This window comes from Numida meleagris, chromosome 1, assembly GCF_002078875.1.
Source record: "Numida meleagris isolate 19003 breed g44 Domestic line chromosome 1, NumMel1.0, whole genome shotgun sequence".
NCBI classification, from domain to species: domain Eukaryota; kingdom Metazoa; phylum Chordata; class Aves; order Galliformes; family Numididae; genus Numida; species Numida meleagris.
The window spans coordinates 55063621-55077261 of record NC_034409.1 but is presented as its reverse complement, the minus strand read 5'-3'; the positions used below and the strand labels follow the sequence as shown (position 1 = coordinate 55077261).

The following is a 13641-nucleotide window of genomic DNA, read 5'->3' as shown; positions in this document are numbered from 1 at the left end:
AACAGAATTACTTGCATAGAGAAATTGGAAGTGATTAGAGAAGATGATAAACCACATCTCATTGCCTTCAGTATTCATTTACACAGCACAGCTAGAGACTTATGATGCTTTAATGAGATAGGTCCAATTCAAATGCAATAGCTGGAAAGACAGTAAATTAATTATTCTAACAAACAAAAAAGTATGTACATACTTTTATTGCAGTATTTCATACCTGCATTTTTTTAATTAAAGGACAAAACCTGAAGGTAGCATGTACCACTTCAATATGACAATTTTTAAAATAACTTCCTTCTTGAACTAAGTTTTTATATTTTTACCATAAGCTGCAGTGATGCTGCCCATAGAATCCTAATCTTTAAAACATCTTATATTTCTCTATAGGCCTTAATGCACACTTTTTTCCTCTTCTGATAATTTCTGTTTGGTTTTAACTTCTTTTCCATTTTGTTCCATTTGTGATATTAATAAGTTGTGAGGAACAAAATATTAAAAAAACACCACCTTAAAAAAGGGAAATGAAAAAAGACTATCTCAATCTGCACTGTCATAAATTTATGGTGTTTGAAATACAGTCAAAGTTCCACAAATACATGCATTAATTTTAAATATTAGAGCAGTATTCTTAGTATGGCTAAGAATCCTCCTTGTATCCTTTTTAAATATATACACTAAACTAATTAAATGACAGGCAATGGAGAGCTTTACGTTTTTTGTTCTTTGAAGAAGCATGCGAAAAGTATCCAAGAAACCTGTTAAAACAGTAATCTTGCAAAATATCTAATGCACTCTAAAAGTGAGCTGCTACCAGAAAATGTCATTCTTTTTTCCCCTACCATTGGCTACACATTTACCTTGTCTTTCTTCAACCAGATCCACCAGTTCCATGAGTGAGTTCACAGCAATTTGTATGTCAAGCAGAGATTGATGGAAAACATACTTTTTTTGTGGAGTAAAAAGGGTTTTTTTTTTTCTACAAAATGATCTGATCCACCCATGGTGGTACAAACAGTCTCTGGATTTGAAAGGAAGAAGGAGAGGAGGAACGCTTCTTTCAGCTGCGGATTTCCATTAAGTGAGCTCAAGTTTATTAGGATACTGTGGAATACACAAATCCAAACAAAAGGCTTATAAAGCCATACTGCTAGTGCCTAACCCTGATAACACACAGTCAAATGGAGAGTCTGCATAACGTTTATGGGGATGTCTGGATGAGCAGGTTTGCGTGTTTTTTTCTTTACTTCCTCTTAAAATAATAAGGAGAAAAGGCAATAATGTAAACAGAGATGATAAGAATGACTCAAAAAAAAACAAAACAATGCTGAAGAATCCAAAACATATCATGTAAATATCATGCTTGAATGGGCAGTTGACCTAAGTACACCTCATACAACTCTGTAAGGAGTAAGAGAAAACTCTTTACAAGCACACTAACACCAAAGACAAGTACAAGATATGCCCTGAAGCTGACTGAAACCACAGTCTTGAGACAATGAAATGACTAATTCCAAAGTGGATAGGAAATTGTGAGTGATCAGCAGCAAACAGCTAAAGCAGGAATTTGAGCAACAAGATGAAGGTAGGTGATCAGGTAAAACTTGAAACCAGAGGTACTACTGATAAGAGAAAATAATTTGTTTACAGCCCCAAGAGCATAGACACAGATACAAATTCATATGGAATTATACACTAGTTGAGCAACAATTATCTCCAACACGGATGTCATGCTAGGAATTTTATCTCCAAAGTAAAGTTATTCAGAGGGGCAGTCTTGTGTTTAGGATGTACCTCGTGGGGAGCTGGCTTCAGTAAATTTAGGAGAGAAGATTAATCATACAACTGCCTGCAAATAACTGCTTAGATATGACCTGTATTAAAATATTCCTTCAGTTTTCACTGAGGATGAGGATAACAGGAGCAAAGATGGGATGGCTGAAGAGAGTCAGCATCAAGTAAATCAATGTGAAGAGTGCAAAAGTCAGAATAATCTCATAGAAGTCTGAGAGAACTGGCATGTAAATTGCAGGTCCAGTAGCAAGCTGTTTGATTAAACTTTTCAGAAGGAATGATACAGTATGATATTGCACCTGTTCTTAAAACCTGGGGAAGGCAGAGCAACCAGTGCAACTGTCCATGAGTTTAAACTTCTCTGTGGTTCTACATGGTTCAGTGACCGTGTCATCAGGCAACACCAAGGAAATCAGTGCTCCCACATGTGACATTGTATTGTCTGAAGAAATGCATGCTTTTCCAGCCTCTTCTTGGTCAGTTAATCAACCTTCATGTTGGCAGACTGTGAACAGAGCTGGCTAACCTGGCTTGGTCAAGATAGACATGGAAAAATTTTGTATTGATGTAAGAGGAAGCCTTTCATGATATGCTTGGATAAAACCAACTGAAGCATCAACTGACTTACGTCTTAGACTTAACAGCAGTGCTAAGTGACACTGACAATACTCTTCAAACCAAGCCCTTTCGTATTGGGCTGTTCTTAGGGGGTTTGGGCCTCAAATGGCCAAACTGGCTCTGAAAAATCATACTTAAGACATCTGCAGATTGTATTATCACACAGATTATGGAGTAAGATTTCCATTCCATTCAGAATGAGGGAAAGGGGAATAAACCCCATAAAGTCAATTTTAGTTAGCCACTGAGCATAGAATCATAGAATCACCAAGGTTGGAAAAAACCTACAAGATCATCCAGTCATGCAGCCAGTATTGCAGAAACTCCAGTGTCAATTTTCTCAGTGTGATGAGAATCAACTCCTGTCAGCTTGGTAACAACTGATGGATGATACGAACTGGCGTTAGATTTTCCAGTACAGAAAAAGGGTCTTTGTGACCTTTTTCCAAATATTTGATGAGAGCTATGAAGATCACAAATGGCATTGATGATGATGGGAAAATCTTGCACTGAATGGCCTGGAGAACAGGTGTTGGAATCATGATCTGACAAAGGTCGTGGGTTGTAATTGAGATAAAGAATTAAAGATCCCATTAACTTATCAAGAAATAGTGGAGCTAGCTGACCCTGAACCTCTTTGTAAGCTTTCTGTAAGTCACTGGTAGATAACGGACTTCCCTGGATATATTTTTTGCTATACAATATAAACAGTTTCAATTCTGAGGCCACGAGGTGTAGCAGTCAGGAACAAATTTAGCAAAATGTCAACACAAAAAAGAGTGAAGTAGAAGATACACAAATTTACGAGTGACAGTAAAGGCAGTAAGGTTTAAACAAATTATTTTTAAGAAACAGTAAGAATATACTGAAAAGTAAGCATTAAAATCAAAGAGAAAACAAGACTGAATAGCAAAAACTACAACAAAGCATCAATTATTATCTATAAAAGAAGGTGTATGGGGCAAAATTCATCAGATTCTAGAATAGGCAAAACACAAGGAAACGCTCACTAGATTGCTAAGGCTACATCCATCACAGTGTGCATTTGCGCAATATTTCAATATAATGTGATAATGAAATTTATTAATGACAGAAAGCTGAGAATCCTTGTTAATACAAAGCATTTTAATATTGTACAGAAACTGGATGAGCTTGAGGATTACATCAATGAAAAGTGATGATATTCAACAGTAGAACTGCAAGGTCATGCACTTACAGACTAACAATGTTTTTGCCAGAAGATGGGAGTGACATCTGGAAATAACACAAAAGAAGAAATACTAGGACACAGTAATTGATTGAAAAGTAACGATGAGGTCCCAGCCTGACATTACTAGGAGAATAAGTAGATATAAACAAGAAAGTTTCAAGAATAATTTTAAAGAGAAATAGGGAAGTGTTATTTTACAATGCTATATTGAGGTCTCATCTGGAGTTGTACACCTTTGACCAAGCATTTTCTACAAAGATTCATGCAAGCAGGAACAGGCAGAGCGAGGCCTTGATGGAAAATGGAAAGCTTATTACAAAGGGGAAGTACTGCAAAGGTAGTGTCTTACAGAGATACACAGCTCAGGCACTACAAATAGTTTAGCCACATAATTAGAATGCTGTTCACAATAGCTACTGGCACACACAGAAAAAAATACATATGCTAAGGTAGTCTGGCTTGCTTAGGCTAAAAAAATGAAGGTACAGAACATCTCTTGAGATGTAGAAAAGAACTATGTCACATACAAAAGAAAATACAAAAAAGAAACAGTTACGTCACAATGCTAACACACTCACACACACAAAAAAAAAGAATACAGTTATTTAGCTAGAAAGTTAGTAAAACCCAACCTTCCAGTTTGATCAACAAAGGTCTGGAGTAGCTTCATTTTGGTCTTAAGAGGTCTTTGGAAAAACGTGTTCAAAATAAGCAAAATACGCATGTTAGCATATTGAAACTCTATCAAGGTCAAAGACATCAGACAACCCAACAGAATACACATGTAAATCTCAATAATCAAATATACTGTTCTGAATGATGACTTAGAAGGGACCAAAGCAGTAAAATTTTGATGTGTGGTGAGTGGAAGAGGCTTGCCTCTTTAACTCTGCCAATTGAATAACAGACTAAACAGCTCCTGCAGAAGCCAGATTAAGCCATAAACATAAAACACCAGCGTTTCAAAGATTTGTTTTCAGGAATTTACAACACCTATCAGAAGAGAAAGTTACTTACAGCAGTTGACAGCCTGGATGCCAAGGTCATTTCCAAATTTCCTTTGAGACCAAGAAGAGCAGGAACCAAGATAAAAACTTCAGTAACATTCTTGAACACATCCCAGTGCTATTTAAAGGATACAGTGAGAAAAAAAATCAATTGAAAAATTCCCTTTAGACCATCTTTAAAGTAGTGCCAAAAACTCTGTAACTCATAATTTAAGTCTCTAAAAAAATTCATCTTTTAATATCTTTAAAGCAAGAGCTGTTATCTATCCAGTTAATATAGAATTACGCCTGCATACCACTACTTCAAAGACCAGAATACCGAAAGCAAGAGATATAAAATTTCCTAAATTAAAGTCTCCACACTGCACTTTCTTTGCATATTTGAAACAGAGATTAATTATAGGTCATTATAAAATTACTCTTCCTGCTTTATCAGTATTTATTTTACTCTCTCCGAGAAGAGTTTAGGTTCTTGATCTGTTTGATGCATGTAATTTCTGTTTGCATTGTGAATGTTAATTTTGGTCATTTAAACCGCACTACTGCTACATCAAAGTCTTCATCAGAAAAAAATAATAATAACATTTGCTTTATACTAGCAGGATGCTAGAACTTAGGCTTACAAAAAAAAACTAGTCAAAAATAGATGTCATTAATTTCAAGGTTTTTAATAACTTCAAAATAGTACCAGGTGCTATGACTGCTCTTAATTTACAGCAATATTTTCATCTTTTGCAGCTGTCTAGAAACCTCATTTGAAAAGACAACAAGAAATAAGTTGTCAAATAGACAGAGCCTGCAAGTGAAAAATTGTCTCCTACTCTTTTACTTGTGAGAAATTTAGAAGAACACAGATTTCCAAAATCCAGACTTTATAAAGCAAACCAAGACAAACTCTCCAGTATTTTTGGTGTGCTGGGTTCTCAGCATCAAAATGCTGTGCTACTTTATATGCCTGTCAATCCATATATTTAATCTGTAATCGTACATAAAATTCAACTAAACTAACAAAACTTTAATATATCATTTTAATAAATCATCTTTGTATTCAGTGATTTGCAGCAATTTAAAATACGGTTTTAATTAAAAAAAGGATTCAATTTTAAAATGTAAACAAGATCAGACAGTTTCCTATATCTGAAGTTACTTATGCATTTACTACTGAAAAAGAGTAGCTATGAAATGGTTTTTAAGAAAAAGAGCTTTGAGTTCTCTGTCTTCCTTAAATTTTCATTTTCATAATATATTCTATGACATTTTGCTGCCTTACTGATATTATAGTTTTATGCTTAGTTTAGGGTGGAAAAAGGTAACATTGGCCAGTTATTGTTTACTTTGTGCCCTCTCTCTCTCATACACCATGCTGGCATGGAAAACCAATAAAGACTGGAAGTAATACAGAAGGAAAAAAAAATGAAAGTGTTATCTCAATCCAGATCAAAGAACAGCTAAAAAAAAACCAAACACTTCTGTCCCTTTCAGAGAAGAAAGGCATTGGGAAACACTGGGTTGGAAGCCAACAGTGGCAGAAGGCGCAACTGCCTCTTTTGGCTGATCATTAAGCTGTATCGTGACGTAAATCACATATTAACAATCTATGAACAAAGCATCCGTAAAAAGAATAAGATTGGCACAAGCAAAGCACAAGACTGATGCAAAACAGTGTAAGGAAGCAGTAAAGTTTGCTTGTCAATTATAATTTTCCTTTTTCTTGATGCATAAAGTGTCTTTCCATTGCAACTGATTTAAGACCAAGCTTTATTTTCTCTCTCAAGTTTTTGAGTAACAAAAAATAGAATAGAGCAGAGTAGTTCCTGTTGGAAGGGACCTTCAGAGATCATCTAGTTCAACTGCCATTTCAGAGCTAATGAAAATTTAAAAAAATGGCTACCTCTTACTCTTCTTTCAAAAGAACTTATTAACTCTAAGTATAGCTAAAGAAAACCCTAAGAGACAGAATTAAACAAAACAAAACAAAAGCAGATGAATTTCCCTACTGTCTTTTCAGTTTGAATAGCATGGATATTTATTCTGTTTGAATAAATTGTTCTGAATCTACCTGTAAAGCAAGACAGAATCCATTAGATTTGTGCTTACAACAAATTTCAACTTCAGGGAAAAAATAAAAGTAGGTAGGAAATAAAAGAAAATACAGCCTCCAAAAACCAAAGAGAAAGCAAGAAAGTAAGCTAATCTAATAAACCTTCCTTAGCTGTTACTTTCTCAAGAATTTTCTTCAAATGTTAGTGCACAAAGAAATATTTGGTAGGCAACTTTTGCTTTTAACTTCACTGACATGCTGCAGCTGTGTTAAGCTATAAAACCAATCCTACAGAAGTTCCGTATCAGTAGGATCTTAGTGATACGATACTCCAAAACAGGTTTTAAAAAGGTTATTAAAGTAACTGTTAACATTCAGAGAAAGTTGTATTCTATCCTAACCCTGAATAATTATCACCAATTAAATCTGCTATCATGAATTAAGATAGTCTGCCTCTATGGACCTACCACAACTATATTTCAGGGTGAAAGTGACTTTGCAGCCTTGTTCACACCAGTAATGTTTGTAATTCCAAGTGTTCAGTATACTTAACACTATATAAAAAAGTCACACCTGAATACCTAGAAAAACCCTAATTCACTGCATAAGAATTTCATGTAGCATATGAACTTTAGGCATGCTTTCATATATGATACGCATTATCTTGGATCAAATCTACACATTATGTCAGAAATTGCAGAGACCTAAAGCACAAAAGGAACATTTATTAGTGACCAGAATTTTGATCTGATTCCTATTCATTATTATATTTCTATCTTCAGTTAAAGCAGAAGTAACAGGTTTTTTTCACCAGTTCACTGTGGCTAAGTGATAATACTTACCAAGTCTTGAATAACTCCAAATGAAATATTTGAGCTGTTTAAGATAATCTGGGGGGAAAAGCAGTTCATAATACCAGAATCGTACACACACTTTATTACTTCTCATTATTGTAAACATCTACAATACCATGTGTTAAATTATAAAACCCACAAATTACCTGTTAAAAATATAGTTCCCAAAGTGAATACCAACCTGTACAATATCCAAAACCATGCCAGCTGAAACAGTTCCAAATCCTGCTAGCAAAAAAGGTACGAGTATCTGCAGTGCCATAATACTACTAGATTCCTTGGGTTGCTTTCTACTCCCTTCCACAATAATATCTTCATTACTGTCACTAGACAGGTTGTCTTCCTGCAGCATCGCATCTGTTTCTGATGTGTCCATTCCATCACAGTAATTATAACTGGAAAAATCATCATATTTAGGGCTACAGCTCGAAGGGCTGTGTCCATTACTACCATGAAAAGTTTGTTCTGAGAAGTGATGATATTCTGTGTGCTGGTCCGATCTAACATTATAATTATGTCCTGCTGGTTGTAATCCATCCTGCCAGACACCATTCACTTTTTTGTGTCTTTCATCCTGGTTTATTTGGTAAACAACAGGAACCATACTCAAAAGCAGATTCAAAAATTTATCGGACTGAATTGTACTAAGACTTATGGTCCAGTTTACAAAACCTTCTCTGTCATGAACTTTGCTATTTGTTTTGGTGATGGTAGATCTGCCTTTACAGTTAGTCATAGTGCTACAGAAGTACAGGTTGGAAAAGCACTTTGTTCTTCAGATGTCAGTGAAGAAATCTTGTAGATGAGTTATCAAGTGCCACACTTGATAATTCTAAAACAGATAAAATTAAATGATGCTTTCTTGAATGCAAAAAGCTTTTTTCATGGATCTCAGATCTTCAACAATTCCATAAACAAGTCTGGATCTAAAAAAAAAGAAAGTATATATTAAATCTTTAAAATATTTTAACTCTCTACAGAAGACACATGATAATAGTTTCAATGTTAAGGTTTCCCAGTACCTTTTCAAAACAAGTATCTGCAGACGAGCCAACCTCCCCCAGCCTTCAACTGCCTAAGTGGAAAAGAATTTAGGAGGAGAAAAAGGGAAAGTTAGTGGGTGAGGAAGCTTCACAAACCAGTGTACTGTCCAGCGGCAGAAAGAGAAAGCAATGTGGACTGCAAATGAATTGGTGAGGATTCGGCTTTTGTCTTCATAAAGTCCAAGAAGTCAAAACCATTAGTCAAGTACTGTGTAACCCTGGACTTCCAGCTACCTTGAAAACAGCCAGTCCACAAAGAAAATTGTTTGTGGAAGGTGCACCAGAGTGTTAAAACAGAACCCACATGATATACTGTAGCTGCTATTGTCCCTCACACTCTGTTAATGGCATGGAGCACAGGAAAAAAAAAAAAAAAGGAAAAAAAAAAAGGAAAAAAAACACCTTTCAAAACACTATCAGATGTGGTAAGCCTGAAGTGATATTCTGGGTGGTTCAATCTTCATGTGTTGATAGTCCCTGCCTCCTAACCCTGTAAAAAGATGACAAACCAAGACAGGTATGTACAGTTTGAAAGCATGCTAATTTAAGATCTTACTGAATTTTCTCTGAAGAAAACATACAAATGATGTTAAATGTAATATTAAATACTACATATGTAATAAATCTGGGCTTTTTTCATAAAACACTACAATATCAAGGAAAGAAGACAGTAGTGAAATTCAGACCAATTACACTGAAATAGCTTATATTAGTCTAATTTTAAAACATACCCACAGTACTATACTTGTAAATATGACTTATTACATTTAATTAAAATTAGCAGAAAAAGGAATTAGGATAAATAAGGTATTAAAAATTTGATTTTCATTCAATTTTGCATGAGGTATAGGTTGTAGATATTTCCTGAAGGATACAACATTCCGATGTCTAGTAACCACTACTCTAAAATCATTTGATCAATATTAACACCAGACATGGTCACTTTGTTTTGCTTTCTGCAAGTCACACAAATACAATATATCTTTTGTGTTTAACGTGACTAACTGTGCAATTATTTCTACTTTCTGACTGCTGTTATGGTAGAACATTAAACAATGATATATCGGTAGTCTCATGTAATTTGACATTTCCTCCATTAGTAGGCACTTTACCTTCGTCCTCTTTAGCTTTCATGTTGTGATAATAGTTACAGTAATTTACTGAAAGTACAGCATTATTCAACTTGAAGTTTTTTTGATCTGTTTTTATTACAGGATGCCATGAATACAAGCAAATCATTGGCATGACCAAAGAAACAAAAGTTGGGCAGACTACACCAATATGATTCGGAATGACACAGTTCCACAAGCTCAATGCACTATATACATATAGAATCATACAATCACCAAGGTTGAAAAAGACCTCCAAGATCATCTTGTCCAACTGTCCATGTACCACCAACACTTTTCCCCACCAGGGACGGTGACTCCGCCACCTCCCCCAGCAGCTTGTTCCAGTGCCTGACCACTCTTTCAGAGAAGAAATTTTTCCTAATATCCAACTTGAGCCTCCCCTGGTGCAACTCAAGGCCATTCCCTCCCATCCTATTGCTGGTTACACAGGAGAAGAGGCAGGCTCCCACCTCACCACAACCTCCTCTCAGGTTGTTGTAGAGAGCGATAAAGTCTCCCCCACTCTCAAGGTGTGGCCTCACCAGAGCTGAGTACAGGACGACAATTACCTCCCTGCTCCTTCTGGCTACTCTATTGCTGACACAAGCCAGAATGCCTTCTTGGCCACCTGGGCAATGTCAACTCATGTTCAGCTGAGCGTCAGCCAACACCCCCAGGTCCATTTCTTCCACACAGTCTTCCAGCCACTCTGCCTCAAGCCTGTAGCGTGTCCAGCCTTCATGGACCCATTCAGGTCTGAATCCCAAGGGACCCTCTCTACCAGTGTTCTGAATAGTTCCAAGCCCACTGTCCAGAAAACCGAGGTAGCAGTTTTGCTGACACCCCTCCTGACTTCACTAAGAATCGAGAACTCTACCATTTCGCAGTCACTCTGTCCAAGACAGCACCCAACCTCCACACCTCCCACCAGCCCTTCTCTGTTTGTGAACAGCAAGGCTAGTGGGGCACCTCCCCTGGCAGGCTCTCTTACCAGTTGGGAAGTTATCCTCCTGAAGACTCTAGAAACCTCCTAGACTGCTTCTTCTGCACTGTATTATATTTCCAGCATATATCAGGGAAGGTGGAAGTCCCCCATGAGCACAAGGCTGGTGATTGCACAACTTCTGTCAGCTGCTTGTAGAACACCTCGTCCACCTCTTTATCCTGGTTAGGCAGTCTACAACAGACCCCCACCAAGATGTCAGCCTTGTTGGTGCTCCAACAGGTACAGGTGGAAAACTTCAATTTTTACAGACTGTAGGAAATAAAAATAGTTTAAGGTTGGAGGATTTTTTATCTCCTTCCCTATGAAGATGAGGCTCCTAAGTTCTATTGTTCGTGTTATGATCCCTATACTTCTACTCCCTCCATTTCGATGTTTTTAAATAATATTTTTCTTTTCTACTAAATTTCACAGAGAATAGAGATGTCAAAGCTATCAGTCTTACAGGAGACTTACATTAGTGCCCTTGCCGTAAGGCATCTTCAAACATCAGGATAATTCACTCACATACAGCCACAGCAACTCAACTTCAGATCTGCTGCTTACAGAACTACTTGTTGTCCTGAGTGAAGAAACGACTCAGACTCACCACGAAGACCTTCCCCCCACTAACTGCTTTATCCAAGGCAGCTCTGACCAAGAATATTTTAAAAGTAACAAAGGAGTTTACTGCTCGATTTAGAAAGAAGTCAAGTTCTGCCAGAGAAAAATACTTTTTTCCACATGACCAACAAAGAAACCAAGATTCTTGAAATAACTTTTTGCTACCCTGTAGTAAATTGTGCTGTGTTGAACCTTTTATTATAAGCATATAAAAACTCCCAGGCCTCAATTCTAGTTTCCACACACATCATTATGAGTAACAAAACAACCTCTGCTGCACTCCCAGAGGAGCTCTAGCCACAGGCCAAAATGGTGCTGGGTTATGTGCTACAGAAAGGCAATGAGAGAGAGCAATTTTGTTTCTGCCTGGCACAAAGAAGGTTTTAGATGAGTAAAAGAAAAGATACAGTGCATAAAAAAATGCAAGCAGGTGTATCATTAAACTAGCAATCCAACTATTACCAACTTCTGTGACAATAATAAATAGCTCTATTGTAGAAGGATTAAAAGGAACATGGGAGAAGAGCATTTCATGGAAACTGCGGAAAATTAAGATTGCAGGAAGGCTATGGCCTTGGATGCTGAAGGTTGCCAATTTATTTATGAGGAAAGTGGTACAGTAGCTATATATGCAAAGAGAAAATTTGGACCACTTCAGACAGGTGAGTTTCAGCTGATCACAATAAGCATCCACATTAGAGAAACTTTATTATATAACTCAAGAATGGTGTATGCAACCAAGATGGGAAGTGTTTGTGATAAAAGATGCTCACACCACAGCAGTCTCACTAGAGGTCTTTTAGGGGTGGTGATTTTTTGTTAGCTTGTTTGTATGTTTTTGAGGAGTGTTAATAAATGAAGGACTCCATTTCACTCCCAGGGAAATACACTGAGAAATATTCCCAATAGCTTTAAGAAGGCAGAGTCTGGCTGGCACTGTGGTTTCTCTGGTGTCCTCCAGTCACATCACTGGAGTGCTAGACTGGTGATTCATGGAAATTATTCATTGCTCAGGAACTCCGGCTAGAAGTATTTGGGTTAATTATCCATATCTTTATACCATATGGGTTTTTCTCCTTGTACGTTTATACTTTCTATTTTTTTTAAGAAGTAAATTCTTTGGGGATATAGTGGTTGCATTTAATCCAAGAACATGTTAACAAAGAGAAATGGCACCTACAAGAGTGAAAAAGGGACAGAAAAATGATTCAGCCAACTGTAAAAGCGACAAACACGGACAGAGGCCGGCGGCCAACAGTTGAAACGGCGAAGTACAAAAGCAGTTTAGATGACAGTCATTTATATTTTTCCCACCAAACTCCCTGGACTGACAAAATGTGAGCTAGTGCTAAATGCTGGAAAAGGAAAACTTAAGAAGATAAACTGAAAAATATACTACAGTACATAAACATACTGTGAAAACTAATTACATCTTTAGAGCACAGAGGATAACTGTACAGCCTTCTGAATGTAACTATTCATTTCTAAAAACCTGTTCCAAGGAGGATAATCTTCCAAATGTCATCTGATGCAATAATTTCATTCTGAGTTCTGGATGCTAATATTTCTGTAGTTTTAGCTTTTGCTTGCAGCTACAGAAAGCAGCAAACCATCTAAGGAACAATATGATCCTGAGGATCAGAAATCCCTGTGAAGCTTTATCATTGACAAGAACAACTGCAATTTTATTGTGTTGTCTAGAAAAGATATAGCCAGGTAAAGAAGCAAGCACTACTAGAATAACTCATGTGAAATAAAAGAGGCAAAAATCTCAAAAACCTATCCAGAATGGGAGGAGATAAGTGAAGCTGGTTTCCTGCCACATAGGTTATAGAGAAAGGAGAAGTACTAGAAAAAAACAACCAACAACCAGGAGATAAAGACAAAGATCCTTTGAGAAGCCATAAAATAGTCTCAAATTTATCATACCTGGCATGCTGTATGAGAAGTGAAAGGTCTCCTTGTCTTTCTCCGTACAAGCAAAATAACGAGCTATGCCTCATTATTACTACAAAGATAAACATTTTCAACTCTTTATTGTTTCCTAAGTAGTTACATTTAATAGTCTCTTCTTTTCCTTCATTCACATACCAATTACTGTGTATTATTTACCTCTCTTTCTGAGTTCTGCAAATGTACACAAATGGAAATACAACCACACCCTGCTGTTAGCTGAGGACATATTCCTGAAAAGTGAAACACTTAGTAATTCAACATATAACAAAGCAGTTTTCCCCATAAGAATTAATGCAATTGATGAAGACATCAGTTTTAAAAACACCAACAGAGATCGAATGTATGACGCAGAAAATGAACAGCAGAAGCAGATGGTGTGGAAAATAGACAGGGCCATCAGCCGGAA

At 36.7% G+C, this 13641-nt stretch overlaps 1 protein-coding gene across 4 annotated transcripts in view; it reads right to left on the bottom strand.

The window, feature by feature from the left end:
* SLC41A2 (solute carrier family 41 member 2) overlaps positions 1-13641 on the bottom strand; it is a 51209-nt gene that overhangs the window by 33454 nt on the left and 4114 nt on the right. Inside the window, exons 2-4 of one of the 4 annotated variants that reach the window (XM_021386988.1) lie at positions 8541-8593; positions 7700-8444; positions 4634-4741 (exon numbers count right to left, since the gene is read on the bottom strand). In XM_021386988.1, the coding sequence (XP_021242663.1) occupies positions 4634-4741; positions 7700-8254 (663 nt within the window). In that variant the 5' untranslated portion in view covers positions 8255-8444; positions 8541-8593. Of the gene's footprint in view, positions 1-4633; positions 4742-7699; positions 8445-8540; positions 8594-8657; positions 8820-10664; positions 10929-13641 lie in introns of those variants that run through there. The other 3 variants (XM_021386981.1, XM_021386998.1, XM_021386974.1) reach the window with 3 other exon arrangements.